Source organism: Coptis chinensis, chromosome 2 (genome assembly GCF_015680905.1).
Source record: "Coptis chinensis isolate HL-2020 chromosome 2, ASM1568090v1, whole genome shotgun sequence".
NCBI classification, from domain to species: Eukaryota; Viridiplantae; Streptophyta; class Magnoliopsida; order Ranunculales; family Ranunculaceae; genus Coptis; species Coptis chinensis.
This window is the reverse complement of record NC_141457.1, coordinates 29,725,892-29,751,729: the sequence shown is the minus strand read 5'-3', so window position 1 is coordinate 29,751,729 and position 25,838 is coordinate 29,725,892. Positions and strand designations below refer to the sequence as shown.

Sequence of the window (25,838 nt, the reverse complement as noted above, 5' to 3'; positions counted from 1 at the left end):
GCCAAAATAACTACCCACACGCCTCATTAAACCCTAAAACAAACACCTCACCGCCACTCACTTCACTCACACAAACAAAAAAAAAAAAAAATGGTAAGCAAAAAACTTCCCTCACTCATTTCCCATTTCTTAAAAATCATAACTAATTATTTTTTTTGTCTTTCAGGACAACTCAGATAATAACCCATCAACACCAGGTTCACCAGGATTCAGCACAGATCGACTTCCACCAAACACAAGCCGCACTTCCGAGTCATACTCGGATGAAGATGAAGCCGCGGTGGACCCGGAAATTATACGAGACGTTGGTGATGATGAAGAAGAAGAAGGAGAAGGAGAAGATCTTTTTAATGACAATTACATGGAGTAAGTATTGTAAAATAATAAATAAAAACGTTTTTTGTGTTTTTTGTTGTTGTATATTAATTTTTAATGTTTGTGGTGGGTGTAGTGATTATCGAAGAATGGAGGAGCATGATCAGTATGAGTCACTAGGACTAAATGATTCGTTGGAGGATGAGAGAGATTTGGATCAGATTATGGCCGATAGACAAGCGGCTGAACTAGAGCTTGATGCGAAAGAGGGAAGGAGTAAGAGTAATCGGAAACTTCCTCGACTTTTGCATGACCAAGGTACTAAAATTTTAATGTGTTTAACTAATTGTCCAAATCATTTATTGCCTTGGTTGAATTTTACTGCAGTAATAAAGTGTGTTACTAATATGTAGTTACAGAGTACATGACTTAGAAATATCTATGTAGTTGGTCATTTGAGAATAGAATTAGCAGAAATGGGGCTGTGATAGATATAGTTTGAAGAAAATGGGTATTTTGGTGCTCTTGAGGTCACTCTGAGTTAAGAGCAAGTATGTCTAATTATCCAATTCCATGTTTTTAGCAAAACATCTCTAAGTTTTCTTTATGATTTTTCTATATGAAAACTAATCAATGTGCTGGAGTTGATAAACATGTTGAATGCGATGTTCAGTATTTAGGGTTTAACTCTTAGATTAAACTTTAGAGGTTCAATCACACTATATCTTTCCTGTCAAGTATTCGAACCCGATAAATTATATTTTCCTTTGTAGTTTAAGGCTTCTGAACTTGGATGTTATATTAGTTGTGGGTATCAAACAGTCATAATGCTGTTGTGGTATCTTTAATTGATAAAATCCAGAACAGCCATCAATGGCAATCACTGCGTTGCTGTGTATGCTGATCTTGCATATTGAGCCTGAGCAGAATAAGTAAAATCGTTGGACATGCCTTTACGTTTGATATATCTTGCAAATACCTTAAGTGTTAGGTTTAGGGTGTGTTTGATATCCTTGGGACATTCTCTAGCTCAGCGGAATCTTGTTTAAAATGCAAATGGATGTGGGAGCACTTTACTGCCTAGGCAACCTAAAGCTAATCTATCCTGGGAGAATTAAACGTAGAGGGAACATGTGAGAATTAAGTTTCCGAGAGTTTAACCGTCAGATTGGTTCTTAAGGAGAAGTCTAAGTGAATAAGGACAATTGTCAAGACTTGATTGGTGAATCAGGAGTAGAAGTGGAGAATCACCCACTGATATATTCTGTGGTTATAAAAAGGACCTTAGATACTTATTAAGAAGGTTTCTACAACACGAGCAATCATGAGTATATTTTCAGACTCATAATAAGGATAACTCAATCATTATTTCACAAAGATAAGAAGTGTTGTCTTTGGCTTTCTTAGGATTTGTAACCTATAGGATTGGTTAATCTTCTATCCATTACATACTTTTGCTGTCTGGGAGTTATCAGCTTGACAAGCTTAATTAAAATTTTCCATTTTACCTATATAATTGTAGAGGCTTATGAAACATACGTGACCGTATAGACTGCATGGACATATCTGGTGCATTTCATATGGTAGAGGATTTATGTCTGATGACTCAAATCATTCAGCTGTCATTGCTGAATGTTATTTCATCAATGTTGCCATTATCTTTTCCCAACATAAGATCATTGAAATATTGTATTTTATGATTGCGCTTGTCTTTTTCCCTGTTGAACTTCTATTTAGGGATGATAAACCATTGAAAGAAGGAAGTTAGTGATTGTGTACATCAGCTTTGACATTTGACATTGTCACATTGGAATAAGAAAGTTAAGTGGTCGTGTACATTAGATTTACATTTGATGTGAAGTCCACCAAAAACATAGTGAAAACTGTCTTCATTTGAGATGACTTGGATGGATCCCAACTTATCTGCTATACTTGTCTGAGTAGTCATTATACGGACGCTATTATATTGTTCTGGAGTTCTCCTTTGCTGTTTGCAAATGGTTATAAAATGTGCTTTTCCCCTGATTAAAATCTAGCAAGTCTCTGGTATGAGATAGTAGGTTGTTTTTTAATGCATCTGCTACATTTAGTTGGACGAGAGGATGAAATGGCTGGTGTATAGCTATTTTTGTTCAAATCAGATCTTTGAACTGTCAGTTGATGTATTTTGCTTAAAATTGGGAGAACACTTCAGGAGGAGAAAAATCCATTTGCTGAATAAGTTTGCGCGGTGCAGTTATTCTTCCATAACTGAATTTGGTCTGTCTATTTATGATCCCAATGAGGAGGTTTGTCCTAAACGTATGGTTCTTAAACCAGCTTTTCCAATTGCGAATTGTGACGCATACATGGAAGTTGGATGAAAAGCTGCTGTGTGATGCAAGTATTTTGAATGTCATAGCTGTAAAATTGTAGGTTTATAAAAGGGAGTGATTTAATTTTGATGAGATATGTAGTAACTAAGGATGTGTTGAGATTCTTATTTTCCTGTCACTCGTTGGCCTTAATATATAATGCAGCAAAATTTTTATGTCTTCATTCTTTTCTGGCAAAACTGTGGGTACTTAACTGTAATATGCAATCTTGGATGGTGGCTTGGTTTGTGAACAAGATTGCAACGTAAATGAATTTCTATTGCATACAAATCGAGTCCCTTACGTGGAAAACATTGTGTCCTTATCCAGTTTCATTGACCTCTGGTTTAGTGAATAACACATGGGAAGTCTTGAATCTTGACATATGAGAGTTTTGAATGCAGACACCGATGAGGATATCCCCTACAGGCGTCCTAAACGATCTAGAGCTGATTTCAGGCCTCCAAGAGATGCAAGAAGCTACGATGATACAGATGCAATGCAAAGTTCGCCGGGAAGGTCACAACATGGACATTCTAGAGAGGATGTACCAATGACTGATCAGACAGATGATGACCCCTACGAGGTTAGTATATATGCATCTGCTTATTTTTCTTTCCAGGTGACAATTTCTAACTAATTTTTCCCACCACAATTGCCTCTCTACACAGGATGAGGAAGATGACGAAGGAGAATTTGAGATGTATCGCGTCCAAGGAACCCTAAGGGAATGGGTGACTAGAGACGAAGTTCGTCGCTTCATTGCAAAAAAATTTAAGGAGTTTCTGCTTACGTATGTGAATCCAAAGAATGAACATGGAGACTTCGAATATGTTCGGCTGATTAATGAGATGTCATTAGGTATTATATTATGTCTCATTAAGATAACCATTTGTTCTCCAGTTGTTCCGTTGTGCTTTTTATGGACTAATTTAATATAACTACTGCAGCTAACAAGTGCAGCTTGGAGATCGACTATAAGCAGTTCATCTATATTCATCCTAACATTGCCATCTGGCTTGCTGATGCACCCCAATCTGTTATTGAGGTCATGGAAGATGTTGCCAAGAATGTTGTGTATGATTTATTCCCAAAATACAAAAATATGCATCAAAAGATATTTGTGAGGATAACCAACCTACCAGTCTATGATCAGATACGCAACATTAGGTATTATAATTTCTCTCTTTATTAAGGTAAATCTATTTCTCTATGACTTTTCTTTATAGTATAATATTTATTATGATGCACCTCAGGCAGATCCATTTGAATACCATGATTCGTATTGGAGGAGTTGTTACACGAAGATCTGGGGTTTTCCCCCAATTGCAGCAGGTCAAGTACGACTGCAGTAAATGTGGAACGGTTCTTGGTCCATTCTTTCAGAATTCATATTCAGAAGTGAAGGTGGGATCTTGCCCAGAATGCCAATCAAAAGGACCATTCACTGTCAATATTGAGCAGGTGAATTTTCTTTGATAATCCTTATGCTATAAGAAGGATAGTTGAAACTCGAATATTAAGTCCATCTTATTATGCCATGCTTCAGACGATTTACAGGAACTATCAGAAACTCACTCTTCAAGAAAGCCCAGGAATTGTACCAGCTGGTCGACTTCCAAGATACAAGGAAGTGATACTCTTGAATGATCTAATTGATTGTGCCCGCCCAGGAGAAGAAATTGTATGAAAGAAACTAAAATTTCCTTTGTTCTATTTTTCTATTGAATATGAGTGTGATTCCAACCATATGTGTCTACTGGAAATTTTCAGGAGGTCACTGGCATATACACAAACAACTTTGACTTATCTCTGAATACAAAAAATGGTTTTCCTGTATTTGCCACGGTGGTTGAAGCAAATTATGTCACAAAGAAGCAAGATCTTTTCTCGGCTTACAAACTTACTGAGGAAGACAAGAAAGAAATTGAAAACTTGTCTAAGGATCCCAGAATTGGAGAAAGGGTATGTTATACACATTGACCCATCAACTTCCATTGTAAGACATTATACATTGTATGCTCATCATGTTAAGATTTATTTATTTTTTTCAGATTTTTAAGTCCATTGCCCCATCAATCTATGGACACGAGGACATAAAAACTGCGATAGCCCTTGCAATGTTCGGAGGACAAGAAAAGAATGTTGAAGGGAAACATCGCTTGCGAGGGGACATCAATGTATTACTCTTAGGAGATCCCGGCACAGCCAAATCACAGTTCCTCAAGTAATAATGACCTATCCGTTTCCAGACTGACCGACTTACTAGTAATTTTGTGTAGATAAACTAATTTATATGGTTTCTCCAAGGTATGTTGAAAAAACCGGGCAAAGGGCTGTATACACTACTGGGAAAGGTGCTTCTGCTGTTGGGCTCACTGCAGCAGTGCACAAGGACCCTATCACAAAGGAGTGGACCCTTGAAGGAGGAGCTCTTGTACTAGCCGATAGAGGTATCTGTCTTATTGATGAGTTTGACAAGATGAACGACCAAGACAGGTAGAAAAAAGTAAAAAAGTGTCTTCCTGCGTTTGAGCTATCTATCTATTACTGTAATAACCATTTTAAATGCTTTATCAGAGTGAGTATTCATGAAGCTATGGAGCAGCAGAGCATTAGCATATCCAAGGCAGGGATTGTCACGTCTCTACAGGCTCGTTGCTCTGTTATTGCTGCTGCAAATCCTATTGGCGGAAGGTATGGCCCTAACCCGGCTAGGACTAATAATGAGGCAGTTCAAGAACTATTAGCTCTATGTAATTTCTGGAGGGTATGTGATATAATTCCTGGCCCCTGGATGCTAAATATACTTAGAAATATGTATATAGGTTCAAGTGAGCTATAGATTAAAATTATTCTTCAGGTTTAATTTTTCTGTTGTTTAATAAATGTGCCACATTATCTTGTCCATTTTAACACCAGAAGAATCACCTTGTATGATGTCATATAAGTTGTCATTCTTTTTATGAAGCATAAGACAATCATTTGTTTTTTGCAATACACTCTTTAAACATTTAGCATCTCGATGTTTGCTTAGGAAATCCTTATTTCCAGTCACATTTGATTATCAAAGGATTTATCCCACTATTGTCATGAGAGGCACCCCATTATCACTCTGTGTTCAATTATACTTTTTTCAATAGTTTAATGATTTGATGCATGTCTTTGCTCCTCGAGCTTGATGCTGTACACATTTTTCCAGATACGACTCCTCGAAGAATTTTTCACAAAACGTTGAACTGACAGATCCAATTGTTTCACGTTTTGATGTCCTTTGTGTTGTTAAGGTCATTCTCTCTCCAAACTCTTTTGTGTACTTTTCACTCGAGCAGATTGATTTTTTTATCTGAAATCATATTACATGCAGGATGTGGTTGACCCGGTCATAGACGAAATGCTTGCAAGTTTTGTTGTTGATAGCCACTTTAAGTCACAACCCAAGGGTGCCAACTTAGACGATACATCTGTAAACAATTCCCAAGGAGATTCTCCAGCCTCTGCGAGGCCAGTTGATCCTGAGGTCTTTTCTAAATAAATCTCTTTAACATTTTTAAGTTATACTGCTAAGCTGTGTTTGGATCAAAATTGGTGAATACGATGGAGAGAGATAAAAACATAATAAATATGGAAACAACTTGCACACATTTAAAAAGAAGTTGATCCTTATTATTCTCTGGAAATATAGCGTTCTTATCTACCCCATCTCCTTCGTACTTTCTTTCCCCCATTTTATTTCCTCCATCAGGTTTTCTATTTCTTTCCTTTTTTTATCCACTTTCCATGAATTTGGGATTCCCTGATCTAAACACGGTTAAGTAATTAATGTAAGTAAAAGCAGACTAGCTGGTCAACATCATTATTGATCTTGTTTATCTAGGTAAATGCAGTTATACAATATGTCAAGGGTATAATAACTGAATAGATACCCTAATGAGGATGTACTAGTTTAGTCAGTGACTTGGTTCGTTCAACATCTGTGTGGCTACACGAAGCTCTAGCATTCCATATTGTTTTACCTGCAATGAATAGAATATTGCTTTATTTAAGATCAAATTGTCTATCAGATACTCTCTCAAGACATGCTAAAGAAGTACATAACCTACGCCAAATTGAATGTGTTTCCATCCTTGCACGATGCTGATCTCAATAAGTTCACACATGTGTACGCTGAACTGCGTAGAGAATCTTCGGTGAGGCTCACAAAAACCTTGTTTGTAAAATCTTTTAGTTGTTTAGGCCATCTTATGAAATTTGTTATTACTCTTCAATTATCTGTGTAGCATGGACAAGGAGTTCCCATTGCTGTTAGACACATAGAGTCAATGATAAGGATGTCTGAAGCACATGCAAGAATGCACCTCAGAATGCATGTCACACAAGAAGATGTAGATATGGCAATACGCGTTCTACTCGATTCATTCATTTCAACTCAAAAGTTTGGTGTCCAGAAGTCTCTTCAAAAGGTATTGAGAGTTTCCAGTAGAGATAATTTTTTATTAAGCATGTGGTACAGATTTTTCTTCTGTTGCGCGGGGACATATTTTGTGCCGTGTCCCCTGTTGGCGTGTGGACACACGACTCAGATACGACACTGACAGTTCTAGATGAAGAGGTGGATGATAGTGTACCTTAAATAAGATATGACCCTAAGAAAAAAAAAAGAAATAATAGAATTGAAATCTTGTAACTACAAACTTTTACTTATCTTTTATATAACCTTCTTGTCATATAGTTTTTTAATGAAAGAGTTAAAATTAAATTGAATATTTGCCTGTACCCAATTAGTAATGGAGATGAAGGATATTTATCTCGATGCATAAATTATGTTAGGTTCATTTACATATATATGTATCCTGGACATTTCAGAATAGAAGCTGTTTCGGACACCATTTTATAACTGAAATGTGGTGTCAATTACTTGCCTGGGGCCGTGTCCTAGTGTCATAGGCACGTCTATTTAACATATTATAAGTACTGATGTAAAAATTTGAAAAATCCTGCTGCAGAGCTTCAGAAAGTACATGACTTTCAAGAAGGAATTCAATGACTTCCTCTTGTATCTTCTACGTGGGCTTGTTAGGGATGCCTTGCACTTTGAAGAACTTGTAAATGGATCGTCTGCTGGACTTACTCATATTGAGGTGAAGGTGAATGACCTGCGGAACAAGGTAACTGGCTGTCTTGCTCCACTGCATTTCTTTGATATACGTTAACCAGGGTGTTAAGATGTGGTGTACCTTATCCTTTTCAGGCACAGGACTATGAAATTTACGATTTGAAGCCCTTTTTGACTAGCACCCAGTTCACTCGAGCAAATTTTGAGTTGGATGAAGAGCGAGGAATGATAAAGCATCCCCTTGCAAGATGATGGAGGTTTCCGTATTCCAAGAAATTAATTTGTTTTAGTTCAAACAAGCAAATTCAGCATAATCTTTGAATGCCGAGTTTGCCAAATCTGGAGACCAGGGCTTACTTGATCTGAATGTAGAGGGGAATGTCAAACAAGATCCAATTGGGCTGGATGATGTAATTTCTTTATCTGGTTGTACTGAGAATTATTTGGTTGTTGGAAAGAGAAATATGATATAGCTCTTAAGGAAGTAAGATATGCAGGAGCCTTGCTTTTAGATGTATTTTTTTTCTATTTTCCGCTAATTGCCATGCTTTTAGATGGAGGAACAGAATATAAAACCGGGAATTAAGGTTTGGCTGGGCCTGTTAAATGAACAGTGTTATCCATTTGGCATTGCTGCAATTCTTCAGTGCATTTTCTTTGATTTACCCAACTAGTGGTTCCCAATGTCATTATGGTGTTTTTTGGTTGAAAACATGATTATAGAACACTTTGAAGAGAATGAGGAACACTACTGGTGGCTCTTAAGTCTCCCTCCAGCCAGGGAATAGCAGCTTCCCTCTCCTGCAACGCTAACTCTGTAGAAGCAGCCTGAATTTGAACACACCCCCCTTCCCCGTTTTGATTATATTATACTTGGTATTGTTCCATTTATGGTCAAGAATGATTATTAGGCTGAGAAACTCGACATCACACTAACTTGAACCACCTGAGGGATAATTTGGATAGAACCTCCTCATTATTTTATGACTTTCCAATGTCTTGGATAATGTTAAAAGGTTGCAAAGACAATTCTCATTCAATAAATCCGGTAGTGATTTGCACAGATGCTCTAGACTCATTCATCTAAATGGACTTAAACATAGAAGAACACCAATTAAACCAAATGAAATAAGAACAATATGAGAAACAGATACATAATCAGACTCCCACAAGTGGTTTGAATGAGCACATCAAAACAGTACCAAAAAGAGCACCCACAAAAGTACGCCAAATACAAAAAAAAGTAGCGAAAGTACAGATAACATTGTTGACAATCATAACTCTTCCAGAAACCCTATCCTCAGTCGCCAATGTCAAGGTTATTATCATAAATCCCAAGCCTTAAGAAAACTTCATCGAAAAAGTATGTAATTATCTGTTTTAAATTCATTAAATAGAGTGAGTAGGAAATACTATATATACTGAAGGGAAGAAGAAATTGACAATTTAGAAGTGAAATAATGAACGATTGTATTCACCTCTAGACTCTTTTCTAGTTTTGGAACAAGCAAATATGTAACGCCCCAAAACTCAAACAATTACAAACCTGACATGTGGTTTTATAGTAAAATTTCGGCAGCATCTCCTCTGTATTTTTGACATTTCATAAATATAAACCTGTCATAACCTGAAAATCACAATAATATATTTCTCATTGGTTAATCCAGTTACTTAACCGTCTCGACAGATGCCAGAGCAGTCAAATAACTGGCTTACAAAAATGAGACCACTTCAACATTATGACTTAGTACGCCAAAGTATTTGAATGTCTCAACTAATGCCAGATCATCAAAGCACCTCATACAAAGTCATTACCGAAAACACAAGTAAAATACATACATCCGAGTCCCATAACTATCAAAAGGTCTACACCCTTAACAAATGATATTTACAATGTATACATATACCATATTTCCTAAAGTTTCCATTGGGGTAGTTCCATAAACACGACTTTCTGTAACAATACTAATAAATCAAAGAACAAACAATAGCCACCGAAATGCTACATGCACTAAAATACCTATAAAAGCAGCATAACTAAATCAAAGCTCAAATCAATCAAAATTAATACTTTTCGACAAACCCAAAACCAAAAAATAGAACCCTTAATAAATAAGCAAATAAATACCTGTAACAACCAGAAGAAGCTCAGACTAAACCTTTACATAGAAGAAAATAAATAATTCATCTCTGGCTAAACGATTTTAAAACGAACTAAATCTTTATATATAAAATCAAAAAGATTGAGTTATAAGAGATGAGATGTTACCTGTTTCACTTGACCTGAGAATCAGCAGAGATCACTAAGTTATAGTGATTGGCCAAGGTCCCATCGCCACGTTCATGGATGAAAAAATTAAACAACACAATAAGTAGAGAAAGACCAGGGAAGGAAAAATGAAAAAAATGAAAAGGAACATACCTGAGAATCAGCAGAGATCACTAAGTTTGAAGATATGAGAATTGAAATTTCTTCGTTCAGCTAAATACCATATAAGCAGACGTCACCATTTAGTAGGAATTGAAATAGATTTGTATAGAACTATAAATTTAGGTGTTGTAAGATCAAAAAGAAGAAATTAGGGGAAAAAAAAACTAACCAAGGTTCGCAAAAAGTTATTCAACGCAATACTGACAAAATGTAATTACACACCAACTCGCAAAACCTACATAATTTGAACGAAGCAAATTAACAAAGTAAGAGCAATTACAAATGTATCAATTTGATGACTATAAATTCAATGAGAAACTACTCAACACGTGACTATAAATGAAAAGAGCTTATGGATTATAGTAAGGCTTTTGGGTAAACAAAGTTTGGGGTGTGACTTTCCGAATTTGGAGGGAGGAGAATACTGATTATGTCTGAAGAAGTGCACCTTGATAGTGCGACATATAATTGACCGTGGCTGAAAACTTCAGTGCGAAGGTCAATCCCAACATATTTCACCGATTGTCCTTGTGACTTATTTATAGTCATTGCATAAGCAACACGCACAGGAAACCGTCTTCTTGTCATATGAAAAGGAAAATCAGAAGACGACGGTGACAAAGATATTCTTGGAATAAATGCATGATTACCCGCTTTTTCACTAGTCAAAATTCTTGCAAAAAGAACGTGAGGTCGACAGTGGACCACCATCAATCGGGTTCCATTGCATAATCCATCTTTGGGAGCAATATTTCGCAACAACATTATATGACAACCGACTTTTAGGTTGAGACGAAACGGTGGTAGACCAGCTAGATCAAGTGAGTTTAGGTACTCATTTGGGTATTGATTAATATTGGCTGGATTCGTCACATCCTCATCTGCCATCTTGTCTGCAGCTAGAAAGAGAGTACTTTCCCCTGGGAACATATTTAAAGCTGCTGCATTAATATCATTGACATCATCATTGCGTGCAGATAGAATTGTGCACTCAGTTAAATATTCCGGTGTAACTGTGGTAGGCTGATTTAGCTGAGGATATGTAGTAGAAATGAGATCCTGAAGATTTGCACATCGATGAATTGTTGATGGTAGTTCAACTGTCTCGCTTGGGTCACTTCAAATTTGCAAACGCAATATTTGTAGAGTTTCCATTTTCCAATCGCATGTTTTGGGCAAGAGTTAGAACATGAATGTGACTCCAGAGGAAGGAAGACCGCAAGGAAGCACGCACAATCTGTTCTCGAACCCCTTTGGGTATAACTGGAAGGCATTGACGGAAGTCACCACCAAGTACGACTGTTATTCCACCAAAAGGTTTATTATTGTCGCGAGTATCCCGAAGTGTGCGATCAACTGCCTCCACACAAAACTTATTTTGCATTGGGACTTCATCCCAAATAATAAGTTTAGCTTCCCTGAATAATTCGGCATGCATTGAATTCTTACTAAACCCACAAACAGAGGTATCAAGATTATCTAGTGGGATGCGAAAGGTCGAGTGAGCATTACGACCGCCAGCCAATAGTAATGAAGCTATTCCAGATGAAGCGACCATAATAACAATATGCCCCTCAGCATGACACGTAGCAGCAATTGTGTTGTAAACAAAAGTTTTGCCTATTCCTGCTGCTCCATTCAAAAAGAAGAGTTTCCCTAGATTTTGGAAAACGGAATCTATCATTGTTTGATATGAAAAGTGTTGCTCTGCATTTAGGAGAACCTTGTTGCCATGTGCTTTTGCATTTTGAGGATCAAACTGAAATTGTCGCTGGTCCCATATGAGTCGGTTTGCAACAACTAAGTTCCATCTTGTAGTTAACAGAGGCAGTGACATTAGAGGGAAATTAGCCAGTGATTTACCTGACTCTATCAAAATCTCATTTAAGAGAAATAAACCATAATCTTGCACTTCAGCGGAATGTTGAACATTGTGCGAAGCTTATGTGGAAGGTCATCACATATATTTTCCCAAAAATCATTCCACAATGTTTGGGGTTGCAAAGGATTGCACTCTGCGAGAATAACACAGAATAGTCGGTGAAGATGATATCCAGTCTGCATGACTGAAGCTTCCTGTAAACATTGCACCCATTCGTTGTCATCTTCCAGAAGTCCGTGTGCAACACATGCATCTTTAAAAGTTGGAAGTGGAGGACCATTACCAATCCTTTTCAGATCATCAAATGATTGAGGTCCTTTTACAACGGTTAGAAGTAGGCGCAGGTAAAATCGCTCACCGGAATTAGGACTGGTGAAATACATTCTACCAATAGCAAATTTTCCCTATCGTATCCTTCTTGTCCAAGTCTAAGATTATTTGTTCCAGACATAGTATTCGGGGAACTCTTGATATGTGAGGCTTCTTGCTCTTAAATCTGATGCACAACAATCAAAGAAGGCAGTCAAAGTTGACTTTTGGCACTCCGCCCTTGGTAGTATATCATGTATTGGTTCATCAGCTTTATAAACTACGCAGTGCATTCTAGGGAGATGAAGTGCCAAGCGCACAACTGTGGGAATCTCCTCATGTAGATGGAAACTTAATAATCTCCAAACTGCTTCCGGTGGGCCAATATATCTCGCATCCAAGTATTGTTGGATCTCATCCAACTCATCCAACACTATTGTTGTCATGTCATGCCCTTTAAATATATACTTGTGAATGTATTTAACACAACGGATCCCAGCACAAACTTTGACATTAATATGACAATTGAACATTTTAGAAAGATAAGGATTATAAGGAACAACATCCCTATTATCAACTATATGCCCCCTCACAATATATGATCTACCATTGTCACGACGACGGTAGATAGGATATCCATCTTTATCCATGGTGGTAGCATCTGCAAAAGTCCAGGGATAGTGATGCTTACATCTACCATTTACCATACATGTGAGGACGGTCTGAAATAACTCAGGTTCGGTTTCTGGATCAGGAAACTCTACGCTTACAATGCGATCAACTTGAGCAGGTATACGGATCTTGTCGGAATGTTGAGATATATAAGTGCATGCATATGGGGCAACCCGCATTTTTGGAACTCAATGGTGTAGACATGTGCAATGGCAGTACCAAGCACACCTTTCTTTTTAATTTCCTTCATCAAGGCCCTTCGCTTTAGTTCAAAGACACGGGCCATGACCTCTGGTCGATGAGTTGTAGTTTGGTGCTCAGACAATGCCTCTACAACTTCGTCCCAGTACGGATTTGCAGTCATTGTGAGAAATATATCAGGATGCTTATTGTAACGTGTGATGGCCATTGAATCCTGAAAAATTTCAAACATGTGTCTAGGGTTGCCCACACAAGATGCTGGTAAGACCACTTGTCGTCCAATCTGGTTTGGGTCGAAAGCTTCAACTGCAACATCAGTGATACCTTGATAAAGTTCAGCCTGAAGCTTGTCTTGCTGTAGCCTATAATATCTCATTTTGTTCTCGTTCACCACCACGCCCATCCATCCACCAGAAACTCTTGAAACAGGTTTGTTTGCCCAGCGTAAGATTGCAAAATATTCTCTAGGGCGTTCAAATATCCGATAAGAGTAGAAATCCATCTGTGTCAATCGGTCATTAGTATTTGAACGCCTCATATCAGGTGACCACCCAAGCTCTCCATAAGGAAACATTAGCACATAATGCAAAGGCAAGTAAGCTGGATGACATTCACTGATCTGCATGAATTCTTGCCCTCCTTTAAGATATATCACAATATCCCTCATATTATCCCGCTCGCTGCCATCCCTAGGTAAAATGATAGCAATCTCATCTGCGGTTGGCAAGTTGTAACGACATCGGGCCTCTAGTAGCAATCAGAATGCAAATAAGCAGGTACATTGAAGTTCTCACCATGTTGAAGAGAGGCAGATCTAAGAACATCGTATGCGTGGCGAAAAGTAGCAGAGAAACAATTATACTGGAGCATAGTTGCATGAATTATCTTCAAAACATCTGTGTTCAAACGGGGATTACAAAGTTGACGTATATCCAATGCAGCACTGGGATCATATATGTAAAGCTGAGAGTAAGTTGGCTGCCGCCCAGTGTTAGGAATTAGAGATCCAGTTCTATGACGCAACTGACCATGTATAGTAAAAGGCCTTGGACCTCGTCCAGTAAAGACACGCTCATTTCCTCCAATGCTCGTAAATGCGAAAGCTTGGTTGTATTGTCTCATGTACTTCCGGAATGACTTTGACTTGCGATCACTTCCATCATATAAAGCTTTAAGGGTTAGAGGTAATGGCCGTAGTGGAGGCAATTGGACTTTCCCTTGTGAACAACAAGTCCCGAATCGAGGACGTGATAATGATGAATCTTTTAGTCGTTCATCCATCCAATGGAGTGCATTACAAAATGGACACTGAACATCCATTCTCCCCAAGGAGTTCTTCCTTGTTCAATCAGGCGGTTAGAAACAATATTGTCAACTTCGTCTTCATCATCACTTATGTCAGCATTATTAGCAGAAATTGGACGGTCAAAACCATTATGGTGAAGCTCCTCACAATATTGTGTAGGATCCCCAAATGGTTGTTGTTTGCAAGAGAAATAATTGTATATATTTAGACAAAGGTGCCATTTTTTTGGTATTCCAATTTCAATAAATGTGAAGAAGTATACCACGAATTTCGGTTAGTTGATGATGATGTAGAAGCAGCATTTGTCGAATGTGATGTTGGATGGACAAAGGATGAGGTAGAAGACCTACAGTTACGCGTACTGTGAAGAAACTTGTGATGTTAGGTAGGATCTTATGGTTTTCTTTGAAACTATAAACCAAACCACAAAGAACCAAGACAAAGATGTAATAAACCACGTACTAACCTTGCATTTTGGTGAGACAGTGTTGGTACAAAGTTCTCATTGGTTGAATGTGGAATTGCATGAGGTAAGGATACGGAAGCAAAAGAGATACATGTAATGCAATGAAACTTGCAGAGGTTAGTTATATATAGATTTTGATTAAGGAAAACCGCTAAGTGAAGTACTCACGTGTTGTTTTGATCCGATGAATCAGCATGGGCAATTGATGTGACACGTTCTTCGGGGAGCGTAAATAGCCTTATAGGATTAAGGAATGATAGAGATTTTCGAAGAGACTCTGAAGAAGAAAGACGTCGGTATGGTGTTGCATGAGATGTAACTGGACTATTATGTATTTGATGATTATCAGCTTGAAGTGGAGTTTGTGGAAGTGAATAAGAGCCATTCAATATTGAACTCATCAGTTGGTGGTCAATGACATGACGTGTGACTACTTGTGCACCTTGGATGGTGAAGTTTGTGCTGCCAATTAGGTTAGTGCTCCTTTCTCTTTCCTTTCGAGCACGTTGTCCTAGTATTCTATTTGTTATCTGCACCTAATTATAAGTATAATCAACCAAATAGATTGGGATAAAGAGGAATGCATGGATGATAGCAAAGATGGCAATTAGTATTAAAATTAGAAAACGTGAAATGTAAAGATGGATGACCACATGCAACACAGTTGGTGGGTAAATATTATACATATAAGCAGGCATTAAATGGAAGTTATTAAATGGCAGTGAATTTACTACAATTATAGGGTACAAAAACACTTTTTTGACAATGCATGAGCAATTATAGTATTAAAGCTCATCTTACATGAGAACCGGATGGCGGGAGAAGTGCTTGATGCTTGTCAGCTTGAAGTGGAGTTTGTGGAAGTGAAGGAGAGCCATGCAATGTTGAACCCATCAGTTGGTGGTCAATGACATGACAGTTGCCAATTAGTTTAGTGCTCCTTTCTCTTTCCCTTCGAGCACGCTGTCCTAGCATTTTATTTGTTATCTGCACCTAATTATAAGTATAATCAACCGAATAGTAAAGATATGAATGTATGGATAATAGCAAATATGGCAGTTAGTATTAAAATTAGAAAACGTGGAATGTAAAGATATGAATAAAGTAGTCAAGGATAATAAGTGATCGAAGACCCAAAAATAAATGCAAATTGTAAATGAATAGATGGATGACCACATGCAACACAGTTAGTGGGTAAATATTATACATATAAGCAAACATTAAATGGAAGTGAATTTACTACGATTATAGTGTACAAAAACACCTTTTGGATAATGCATGAGCAATTATAGTATTACATTTTAATTAAAGCTTATCTTACATGAGAACCGGATGGCGGGAGATGAGATAGAGGAACACTATCTGATGGGCGCTGCACATTTATAAAGCAAAAGAAGAAATAAGACAATGCAATATACATAAGCAATAGTGTAGAAAAATAATTCGCAAGTGGGGAAATGAGATTCATAAAGTCAGTATATTAAATGGCAGTGAAACACCTTATGGACACGATACATCAGGCCATTACATTTTTTTTTAACCAGATGGCGGGAGATTAGATAGAGGACATTTATAAAACAAAAGAATAAATAAGGCAATGTAAGCAAGAAATACCTGGAAGCCAAGGGCGGTTGAAGATTGAGCCTATCTTGGGGGGCAACAAAGACATGTTTGTTTTGGTTTGAAGGTTCCTCGCGCCATTTGATAACAGTGATTTTACGTATTCTAACTATCTATGCGTAAACACAAATAATCAATTTACGTAAATACGTGTTTATATCAATATTCCTACTCTCAATAATGAAGTAATATAAGAGAGCCAGGATTTGTTCCACTCTTAAACCTCAAGACTTAAACAAATTCAACTAATCAAACCCAAAAGGAACAATGGTGAGAGTAATGATTTGATGTGAAATTTCTATACTACCATTCCCAACACAAGAACAATAATAACAATAAGACATAATTAAATTAAACTAAAATTAAAACTAATTTTGAACTAAGATTGTGAATAACTAATTATGAATTTAAGACAACTAAATCCAAATAAGAATTTAAGTAATAATCTAAATTGAAATGAAGAACTAATACTTTATTCTAAAAACTAAATATGATTATAAACTAACTAATTGAATGAATGTAAAAACTAGATCTAGATCTAAAAGCTAAGGTTTAATGGCTACTTTTCTTATTCTAACCTAATTTATTTTCTAACCTAACTATCTACCATTAACAAAGAGTCAAGCTTTTGTTTTTATACTTTCAGATCCAAAAATCGTGCATGGGCTTGGATCCATGTTTCGGGCCAGAGAATCAGGCCCAAAACCCAATACTTTCAGTCCAAAAAGGCCTCTTCAGTTGCAGTTGACTTCGACAGACTTTTCGTCCACTTTTGCTCCTCTGATTGGGCCAAGGCTTGGACCATTGGAAAGCTCTTTCCGAGCCGGTCGTTTTAACGTAAGGTAGGCCCAATTCCGAGGTCTGAGTCCGAAGATATGGTGTTCGGAAGTTCTATTGACTTTGTGCACTATTTCTGCCCGCGTGGACTTTGACTTTTCATCTTTTGACCGGGCTTTACAGAGGCTTTGTCTTCTTGAAAATTGGCCTTTAATCACAGAACTCCTTAGCAACCGACTTTTGCTCCTTTATCTCGCTAAAGTGGCACATTTCTGCACATAATGAACTTTGAAGCCTGAAATGCATAAAAACACGTAATCAGTATTAACTCTTACTTATTATTCACATAATTGGTCTAAAAGTACGATTGTTAAGGGGTTAAAACTACAGTTTTGGGCTCTTATCAAGTCCATAGGGCGTTTTTCTTTGTCAAGAATTGGTCGCGTAGGAAGCTATAAATATTTGAAAGAGGGTTAAAAAATGTGATGTGAAACCAATAAGAGTGTTAGAACAATTTGGGTAACTCAAAGTATGTTAATAGAAGTTATCAATACCTGGGGGCGAGCAGGTCGTTGAGGAGTAGGTGGCTGAAGGTAGAGTCCATCTTGAACTGGAACATAAATATTGTTTTTCTTGTTTGAAGGATCCTTATAAGGGTCCATTGGACGTTTACCCTTATCTATGGGATCCTGTAGAAACAAATAGAAATAGATACTTAATAAAACCTGTAGAAACAAACATAAAAAGATAGGTGGGGATAACATACCATTGAAAGTCGAATCTGCAATGAAAAAAGGTGCCTAAAAAAAAAGACAAAGCAGTAGTGATTATTTCGCATGTAAAGGTAGTAGTAATTAGGCGTAAACACAGATAAAAATTAGGTGGCAATAAATAAAACAAAGGGGATTTAAAAAATTAGAGGGTAGCTGACGATAGGAAACCACGAGTAGTGATTATTTCGCAAGTAAAGGTAGTAGTAATTAGGTGTAAACACAAATTAAAATTAGGTGGACTTGTGAATGCAAAGCATTGGGAATGAGTTGTGAAAAGTCAGTGACATAGTGCCTAGATGGTGAACTTATGAAGTGTCAATTCCCGACCAGCCAACACAAGCAATAAATAATTTCTCATGTTTATGCAGGATGAATTTTGTTAAACTTGGAAAAAATTTAGTTTGAAAGTGAAGAAACTTCATGAAGACAGAACTGGAAGTCCTGCACCGAAGGAGCCTGGAGAGTTTCCAAAGCTGGAGGAGAGTTTCTACGCTAATCCGTATCCAGGATGTATATGTGAAACAACATAAGAAGTTAAGTAAAGACTGCAATTACACACTCTGTAATTTTTAGTGATGGCTCAGGCCTTGCTCAAAGTCGAGGATTACAGCAGTTCTCGAGTTGCTGCAAAGCTCGTCTGACGATATACTTCAAGATTAATAGCCAAAGAAACATCAATCATTTCCATCCGATAAGTATTTATTACCAAAAAGAAGAACAGATGCTTTGGGCAGTTTGGGGGCACATTTAATTCTAATTCTCCATTGATTTCTAACAAAATAGATAGTAATAAATACAAAAACTTGCGCACACACCTTTTTGTGCCAACTGCATCAATTTCATCGATAAAAACAATAGAAGGCGAAAGATCATCCGCAACTCTAAAGAGTTCCCTCACTAATTTTGGACCTTCTCCTAAGTACTTTTGAGTCAATTCACTCCCAACAACACGCAAGAAAGTTGCTGATGTTGAGTTTGCTACTGCCTGAGGAACAAAAAACAAACTTCCATGTCAGCACATGCTAATAGTCCAATACCTAATACATATATCTGGAAAATGGAAACAACTAAATTGTATTAATAGACATGAAGAAAGAGCAAATGGAAAAAGTGAAATGCCCCACTCAAAGAGGACGCTCAAACATGGAAGAGGTATATGCTAAGCTACTAATTAATAGACATGCTTTATTTACCTAATTATTAACATTCTCAAACATATGATAATACAGTACTCCAAGCTATAAACAATGTATTGATAGCTATAAACAATTCTCATAACTATAAACAATTCTCATAGTTATAAACAATGTATTGATATGCTCTTTGGGATTGGGATGTGATCTTATGCTCTTACAAAGGAGTAAGTTCGCTTGACAACTGGTGTAACATATCAATTTTTTTTTTAGATGGTAACTTATAATGTATATTGCCTTCAGTTCTTTACATATTGTTTCACAAGCGTTACAGAATTGGGAAATGAAACATTCCTCTATTTTTTCTTTCATATCTGCCGTTACTTTTCAGTTTTTTTCATCAACTGAAAAGAACTTCATCTTTATATCTCACGTAATGGAGTAATTGTACCTAGAAATGTATCAGCTCATATGTAGGCAACTCGGTTTTTATTTCTAATGGTAGTCCTGGACAACCGTATCCATAACCACAGAAGCCCTGTGATGCGGCCCATGTTACCATTTTATCAATGTTGTCAGTAGTAATATGATTGTGGTTATCGTGAGTCCTACTTGAACAATTCATAATACAACCAAACTCCTATATTTTCGGGAAACACTTACCAAAACTTCAAAAATCATTGAATGGGTATGAATAGGACAAACCTTTAGATTCGCTTAAACAGGTAGTGTCAGTACTCAAACCACCTCCAGTAGCAGATATACTCAAATCACTAAATTTACTCTTGACTCTTGCTGGACACGTAGACTGGAAAGACACAGACCCTCCCTTCTCGCCTGTAGTGAAGTTTTGTTGAAGCAGAGAGAAGACACATACCCTCAAAAGAAGTTTTGTTGAAGTAGAGAGAAGTAGTGAAGTATGCGTGTACAATTTATTAGAGTGAAAGTGTTACACAGAAAAACATCAAGGAAGACAGACAACAGTGTGACGGCGACAGGAAGAATAGGGCATAGATGTTTTGTTTGATCCAGTAGATCCGAGTGTTAGGGCATAAGGAAGCATACTCTTTGGGATTGACTTATTTTGCCATGTCACAACTTAGAAAAGACAATGACAACCATTGGATGGAGGCCCTGTGGGCCCCACACCATTGCTTTTTATTAGATAGATATTTTCATCTGTTTTTTCTTGCTCTCAGCTTGTAAGTGATTCAGCTTTTGATTAAAACAACAAGTTGTTTATTAGGAAAAAAAACAAAAAACAACAACAACTGAAGTTTCAGCTCTATATGTTATGAATTTTAATTTTTTATTCTTGTTAGGAACTCGTTCAATTGTCCGTATCTGTTTTTTGAAGGAGTCCTGTATTGGGCGCCACACAAATTAGATTGGGCAGCCTCCAACCCAAGCCCAAACATCGAAGCCCAAAAAAAATCCCAATACACCCCCCACCGTATCTAAATCGCGAAAATCGGGAATTTTTTTTTCAACTGGTATCAAAAACCAACTCAAACCAAAACTCGTGTACCAAACCAAAACTCAACCAAAAATCAAAAAACAAAACTTGATTTTGTGCAAGGATAGTTTCGTTGGTGTAAACAAGATTTCTTCAGTTTCGAATATCTATTGGTGAGTGCATTTTGTTTAATTTTTTTTAATTCAACTCTAGTTTCTCAATTTGTGGTTTCTATTATTGAATAATAAGTATGATTGTTATTGTTGAATAATTTATGGTTTCTATTGTTGATTTTTACCCAATGCAAGTTGTTTGGAATGTTGGTTTCGTATTGTTTGAGAAAACTTGAAACGACTCGGTGAGGTCGTTTTGTAGAAACACCAAACAACTCAGTGAGGTCGTTTTGGAAATGGCCCAAATGGCCCAGTGAGGTCGTTTGATTGTAATGCTGGAGGGGTTGTTATTGGTCTTGGAAAATTTGTTTTGGTGGAATGGGATAAGCTTTTTAGCCATGCGTGTCTTGAGGATGGGTACTCTATTGTATTGAGAGAATAACAAAGTTATTGCCACACCATTTGATTGACATATTGCACCCATCTGAAGGTATTCATTAGCTCTTATCCATGGATTATGGTCTTTGGCCGAAGTTAGCTTCTGGCGAATTTCCTAGCCTCTTTGTCGTAAGTGTCTATCTTCTTATATCAAAATAAGTTTTACTTACAAAAAAAAAAAGAAAAATTTGCTTACGATTCACGATTCTTTCACACTATCCATTGGTTACCCTTAAAATTTCTTTAACCATATATATGAGTTTACCTTTTGTCAATGATAGTTTCACATCTCATGGTTAGTCCTCATTGATTGTGTCTAACATTTTTATTTCCTATCTTGTATTGGGTAAACATAGAATCTATAGAGTCTCATTTATGCTTAGTTAAATGTGAAAAGCTAGTCTGGAAGTATTTTGGTTTGATAATTAACCTAGTCTAGAGCTAAGTTTTCTTTGAATTGATTATGTTAGCTGAGTTTATTTATGGTTGTACATCTATCTATTATGTATTACTTGTTGTTTCTATCTATTATGTGAAAAACAATTTATTTATCATAGTGATTATTGCTAAAATGGGATATTTCCTGTTTTGAGGATTTTATTTGTTTGATAGGTTTCTTGTCTTTCATCTTATTATTATTGACAAATTTTGTTTTTCATGATTGAATTTTTACGTGTTATTTTTGGCTTGCTCCCTTATTGAGTTAAGGAGCCAATTAAAAACAGGTTATCATTCAAAGGTAGTTCTCCTGGTGCTTGATGTACAAACATGCATAGCGAGGGATACACCTCAATTCCTCCATCTTGTTGTTCTCATAGTGCATAAATTCATCCATTATTTATAGTTATTAAATTCCTAAATTATTAATTTATAGTTACTAATACTTGTTTTATTTTTCTTTGTAGCAATGGGTCCTCGATAAAAGAATGTGAGGAATGTAGCGAAAACTACATTCAAGGGTGTGAAGAAGTTGTTCGGTGGTTCCTCTAGTGGTGACGCAGTTGGAAGAAAGAGACAAAGGGCAGAGGGCTTAACGACATCAACGCGTAGAGGGGACCACAAAGAAAAAGAGGTTCCTGAAGTTCTTTCATCGAGCGAAGATAGTGTAGATAGTATAGATAGTGATAGCAATGTAGGTTTAGATGTAAATATGGATAAAGGGAAAAGTATAGTGGAAGAGGAGAGTGAGGAGGGTGAGGAGGGGGAAGAGGAGGATGACGAAGAGGATGTGACAATGGGGATGAGGAGGAGGAGCAGAATGATGATGTGGAAGAAAATGTGGTAGAAGTTATACCACCAGTGGAAGAAGCACCTCTGGTATTGGATTTTGTAATGATGATTTGGAGTTTAAAAGAGGTGAGTATGGGGGTGGCCCGTATGAGTCAGAGTTGTTGTATGACTATGCGGTGCATGTCGCTAGCGATGTTTGGGAGAGAAAGGTAATATTTTGATTTTCTGTAGTACTTTGATTTTCTTTTACAAAATCTTTTGTTTCTGTTCATATATATCTAATGCGTGCTTGGTTGTTTTAGGAGGATTGCGGAGCGTTGAAGTGTGTTTCGCACTTAGCGAAGTTCTACCAATGGGATTTCATGAATGAATTTAGAAGGTCTCCGAGATTTGCCTACGAGTTGAGAAGGACTGAGTTGCATGATCTCGTGTTAATTTATCATGAGCATATGGATCCACCATTGGTCTCTGCGTTTGTGGAGAGATGGCATCCGGAGACCACCACCTTCCATATGCCATTTGGGGAGATGACTGTGACTTTAGACGATGTTGTGCAAATTTGTGGAGTCACAGTTAGAGGAAGAGTGGTGCAAATGGACAGTGAGTTGAACTTACAACAATCGATAAATCTCCTACATCGTGCTCTGGGTCTCCCCATTGCTTTGATAAAGGCGGAGATGGAAGCTATCAAGTTCACTTCAAAAGTAAGGCTAGAATTCCTCCAAAAGCATTTTGCTAACAAAGTTCATGATAGCCCCATATGTGATGCTAGCTGCTGGAAGGTGGTGGAGAAGGCCTCAAGTTTGTAGGAAGTCCAACGGGCTGTCAGAGCTTTTATCCTGTTTTTCTTTGGATGTGCTATTTTTACTGACAAGTCTGGGACTGCAGTGCCTCTATGTTATCTGAGGTCGTTGTTGAAATTCAGTGAGATAGGAGAGTATGCATTGGGTGCAACAGTTTTGGTGTTTTTGTATAAAGGTCTTGGGGCTACCACATGTGCAAAGGTGAAAGGGGTTACAGGCTATATGACTCTTCTACAGGTAAAACTTTAGTATTTTAGAGTTTTTTTTTAATATTATTTAATTTTATTACTCTATCAATATGTTAACTATTTGTGTGTATATATATATCTAGGCGTGGATCTATGAGTACTTCCTGCTATTCAGACCAATCCAAAACATGGACTATAGCTTGTCTCAAGCGTGTGCTTATAGAGACACAGTAGTTGCTCTACACTATGACGATATAACGCATGCATTACAGTATTATCGAGCGATACTTGATGATATGAATTGATTCAATGTAAGTAGTTAAGTTTGATTATATATATATATTTTTAGTAATTGATCATTGGAGTTATTAATGACACATTTGATTTTGTTTCAGGTTGATTGACATCCCTACAATAATGTCAGAGCTACAAGCCCGATCGATGACATTGCATTTTTTGAGGGATTGCTATGTTTTTTCAACATTGTCGAGCTTTACGCTATCGCAAGGGTTGTGCGTCAGTTGGGTCACGTGCAGCTTATACCCCTTAGATCCTTTGGCCAACACCAAATTGGAGAACAAGAACTATAGCAGGACGCGGTTATGAGGTGAAATGGACTAATATTGGGCCAACTTACTGGGAGTCATGGAAGAATCAGGTGATCCAACCCTGCAATCAAGGACTTATCTCGTCTTATCCATGAGAGTGTCATCCAAACTACATGACTTGGTATACGAGGAATTCTCACATTCCATTGGTGAACCCTGAGCATCTTCCTATTCATTTCTCCCTGGAGACACTTCCTAACTATTCACCAATTGTGAGTATTGTGATTTTTAATTGAGTTTCTCTAACTGTGAGTTTTTGCATTCAATTAGTAACTTATCTTGATTTCCCTTTTTTCTACAAAACAATGTCATCAATGAAACTAGTCGCATGCTAGAGAGATGTCTGCAATTGGCTGGGAATAATATTCCAGAGGAAGCAAGGTGTTCCTTCGAACAGGCATACAACTTGACTAGGTGCAAGTACAGTGGTGGGCGTTATAATGAATGAATTTGTAATTTGTAAGGAATGGATGGATGTTTGATTTTGGAATTAATGATGTTTGGAATTTGTTGTTATTTGATTTTGAATGAATGATGGATGTTTGGAATTTGTTGTTATTTGATTTTGAATGAATGATGGATGTTTGTGTTTGTTGTTAAGTGGAATTTGTTGTTATTTGATGTTAAGTGGAATTTGATGTTTTTGTGGTTGTATGGATATGAAAGTGTTGTAAAAATGAAATGAAATTCTAATTTTATTTTGTCCAAATGACTTAACCACATTGTTTGGTATAAAGACCAAACTACCCAGCCACATCGTTTGGTATAAAGGCCAAACGACCACTTTAGATCGTTTGGCTAAAAGAACAAACAACTTTTCTAAAACGACCAGCTCAGACCATTTGGCTTAAAGCTCAAACGACCTAACCACATCATTTGGTATAAAGGTCAAACGACCAACGCAGATCGTTTGGCTAAAAAAATAGACAACTTTTCTCAAACGACCAGCTCAGATCGTTTGGCTTAAAGCTCAAACGACCTAACCACATCATTTGCTATAAAGGTCAAACGACCAATGCAGATCGTTTGGCTAAAAAAATAGACAACTTTTGTCAAACGACCAGCTCAGACCGTTTGACTCAAAGCTCAAACGGCCCAGCCACATCGTTTCGTTCAAAAGTAAAACAACTTGACCATGTTGTTTGAGGTAAAATCAAGTAAAATCAAATCAAATTACACTTATTCCAAATTACATCAAAATATCATATTGACAACATACGAACATTATTTCCAAATCACTAGATTACCGTCCGAATCAACTTAGTCGATCACTCGATTTCCAAATCAAATCAAATAAAAGCCTTAACATTATTTCCAAATAACATAAAAATAAAATAAAATTACACTTGTTCTAAATTACACCAAAATAATATGTCAAAATGAATTTACAAATTACATCAAAATACCATATCGACAACATACGAACAACTTAGTCAATAACATGTACTATTGGGTCTTCAACGGGATCATCTTCCCATATTAGATTGGGAATGTTCAATGCCATAAATTGCAATTGCCTTGCTAGCTGTGAATGCCAAATTCCAACTTTCAGCAATATCATACCGAGCTCTAAGCCATTGGCGCATTACTGGAGGAACCGGACAATCTTCAATAAGTTCAATATTGACAAAATGATTTCCACCAATA

At 37.0% G+C, this 25,838-nt stretch overlaps 3 protein-coding genes and 1 long non-coding RNA gene across 4 annotated transcripts; 1 reads left to right on the top strand and 3 right to left on the bottom strand.

The window, feature by feature from the left end:
* Window positions 1–24: 24 nt before the first annotated feature.
* MCM2 (minichromosome maintenance (MCM2/3/5) family protein) lies at window positions 25–8,424 on the top strand. Its single transcript, XM_086588551.1, has 18 exons — window positions 25–93; window positions 167–366; window positions 452–633; window positions 3,074–3,255; window positions 3,341–3,530; window positions 3,620–3,839; window positions 3,926–4,133; window positions 4,219–4,353; window positions 4,443–4,634; window positions 4,724–4,896; window positions 4,980–5,168; window positions 5,250–5,366; window positions 5,872–5,956; window positions 6,037–6,189; window positions 6,734–6,859; window positions 6,950–7,132; window positions 7,676–7,837; window positions 7,921–8,424. Exons 1-18 carry the CDS (start codon window positions 91–93, stop codon window positions 8,035–8,037), a joined length of 2,817 nt encoding a protein of 938 aa, XP_086444677.1. The 5' UTR covers window positions 25–90; the 3' UTR covers window positions 8,038–8,424.
* A 1,635-nt stretch (window positions 8,425–10,059) lies between these two features.
* Window positions 10,060–12,053, bottom strand: LOC147515710 (ATP-dependent DNA helicase PIF1-like). Its single transcript, XM_086593022.1, has 4 exons — window positions 11,434–12,053; window positions 10,997–11,333; window positions 10,208–10,267; window positions 10,060–10,068 (listed from the first exon to the last, which is right to left on the bottom strand). The coding sequence occupies exons 1-4, from the start codon at window positions 12,051–12,053 to the stop codon at window positions 10,060–10,062; spliced, it is 1,026 nt and encodes a 341-aa protein (XP_086449148.1).
* A 479-nt stretch (window positions 12,054–12,532) lies between these two features.
* On the bottom strand, window positions 12,533–13,947 carry LOC147515709 (uncharacterized). The gene is made up of 2 exons (XM_086593021.1): window positions 13,308–13,947; window positions 12,533–13,068 (listed from the first exon to the last, which is right to left on the bottom strand). Exons 1-2 carry the CDS (start codon window positions 13,945–13,947, stop codon window positions 12,533–12,535), a joined length of 1,176 nt encoding a protein of 391 aa, XP_086449147.1.
* Window positions 13,948–17,855: 3,908 nt separating this feature from the next.
* LOC147515708 (uncharacterized) lies at window positions 17,856–18,285 on the bottom strand. The gene is made up of 3 exons (XR_015213500.1): window positions 18,216–18,285; window positions 18,004–18,138; window positions 17,856–17,901 (listed from the first exon to the last, which is right to left on the bottom strand). It is a non-coding gene; the product is annotated as an uncharacterized LOC147515708 (long non-coding RNA).
* Window positions 18,286–25,838: the final 7,553 nt, after the last annotated feature.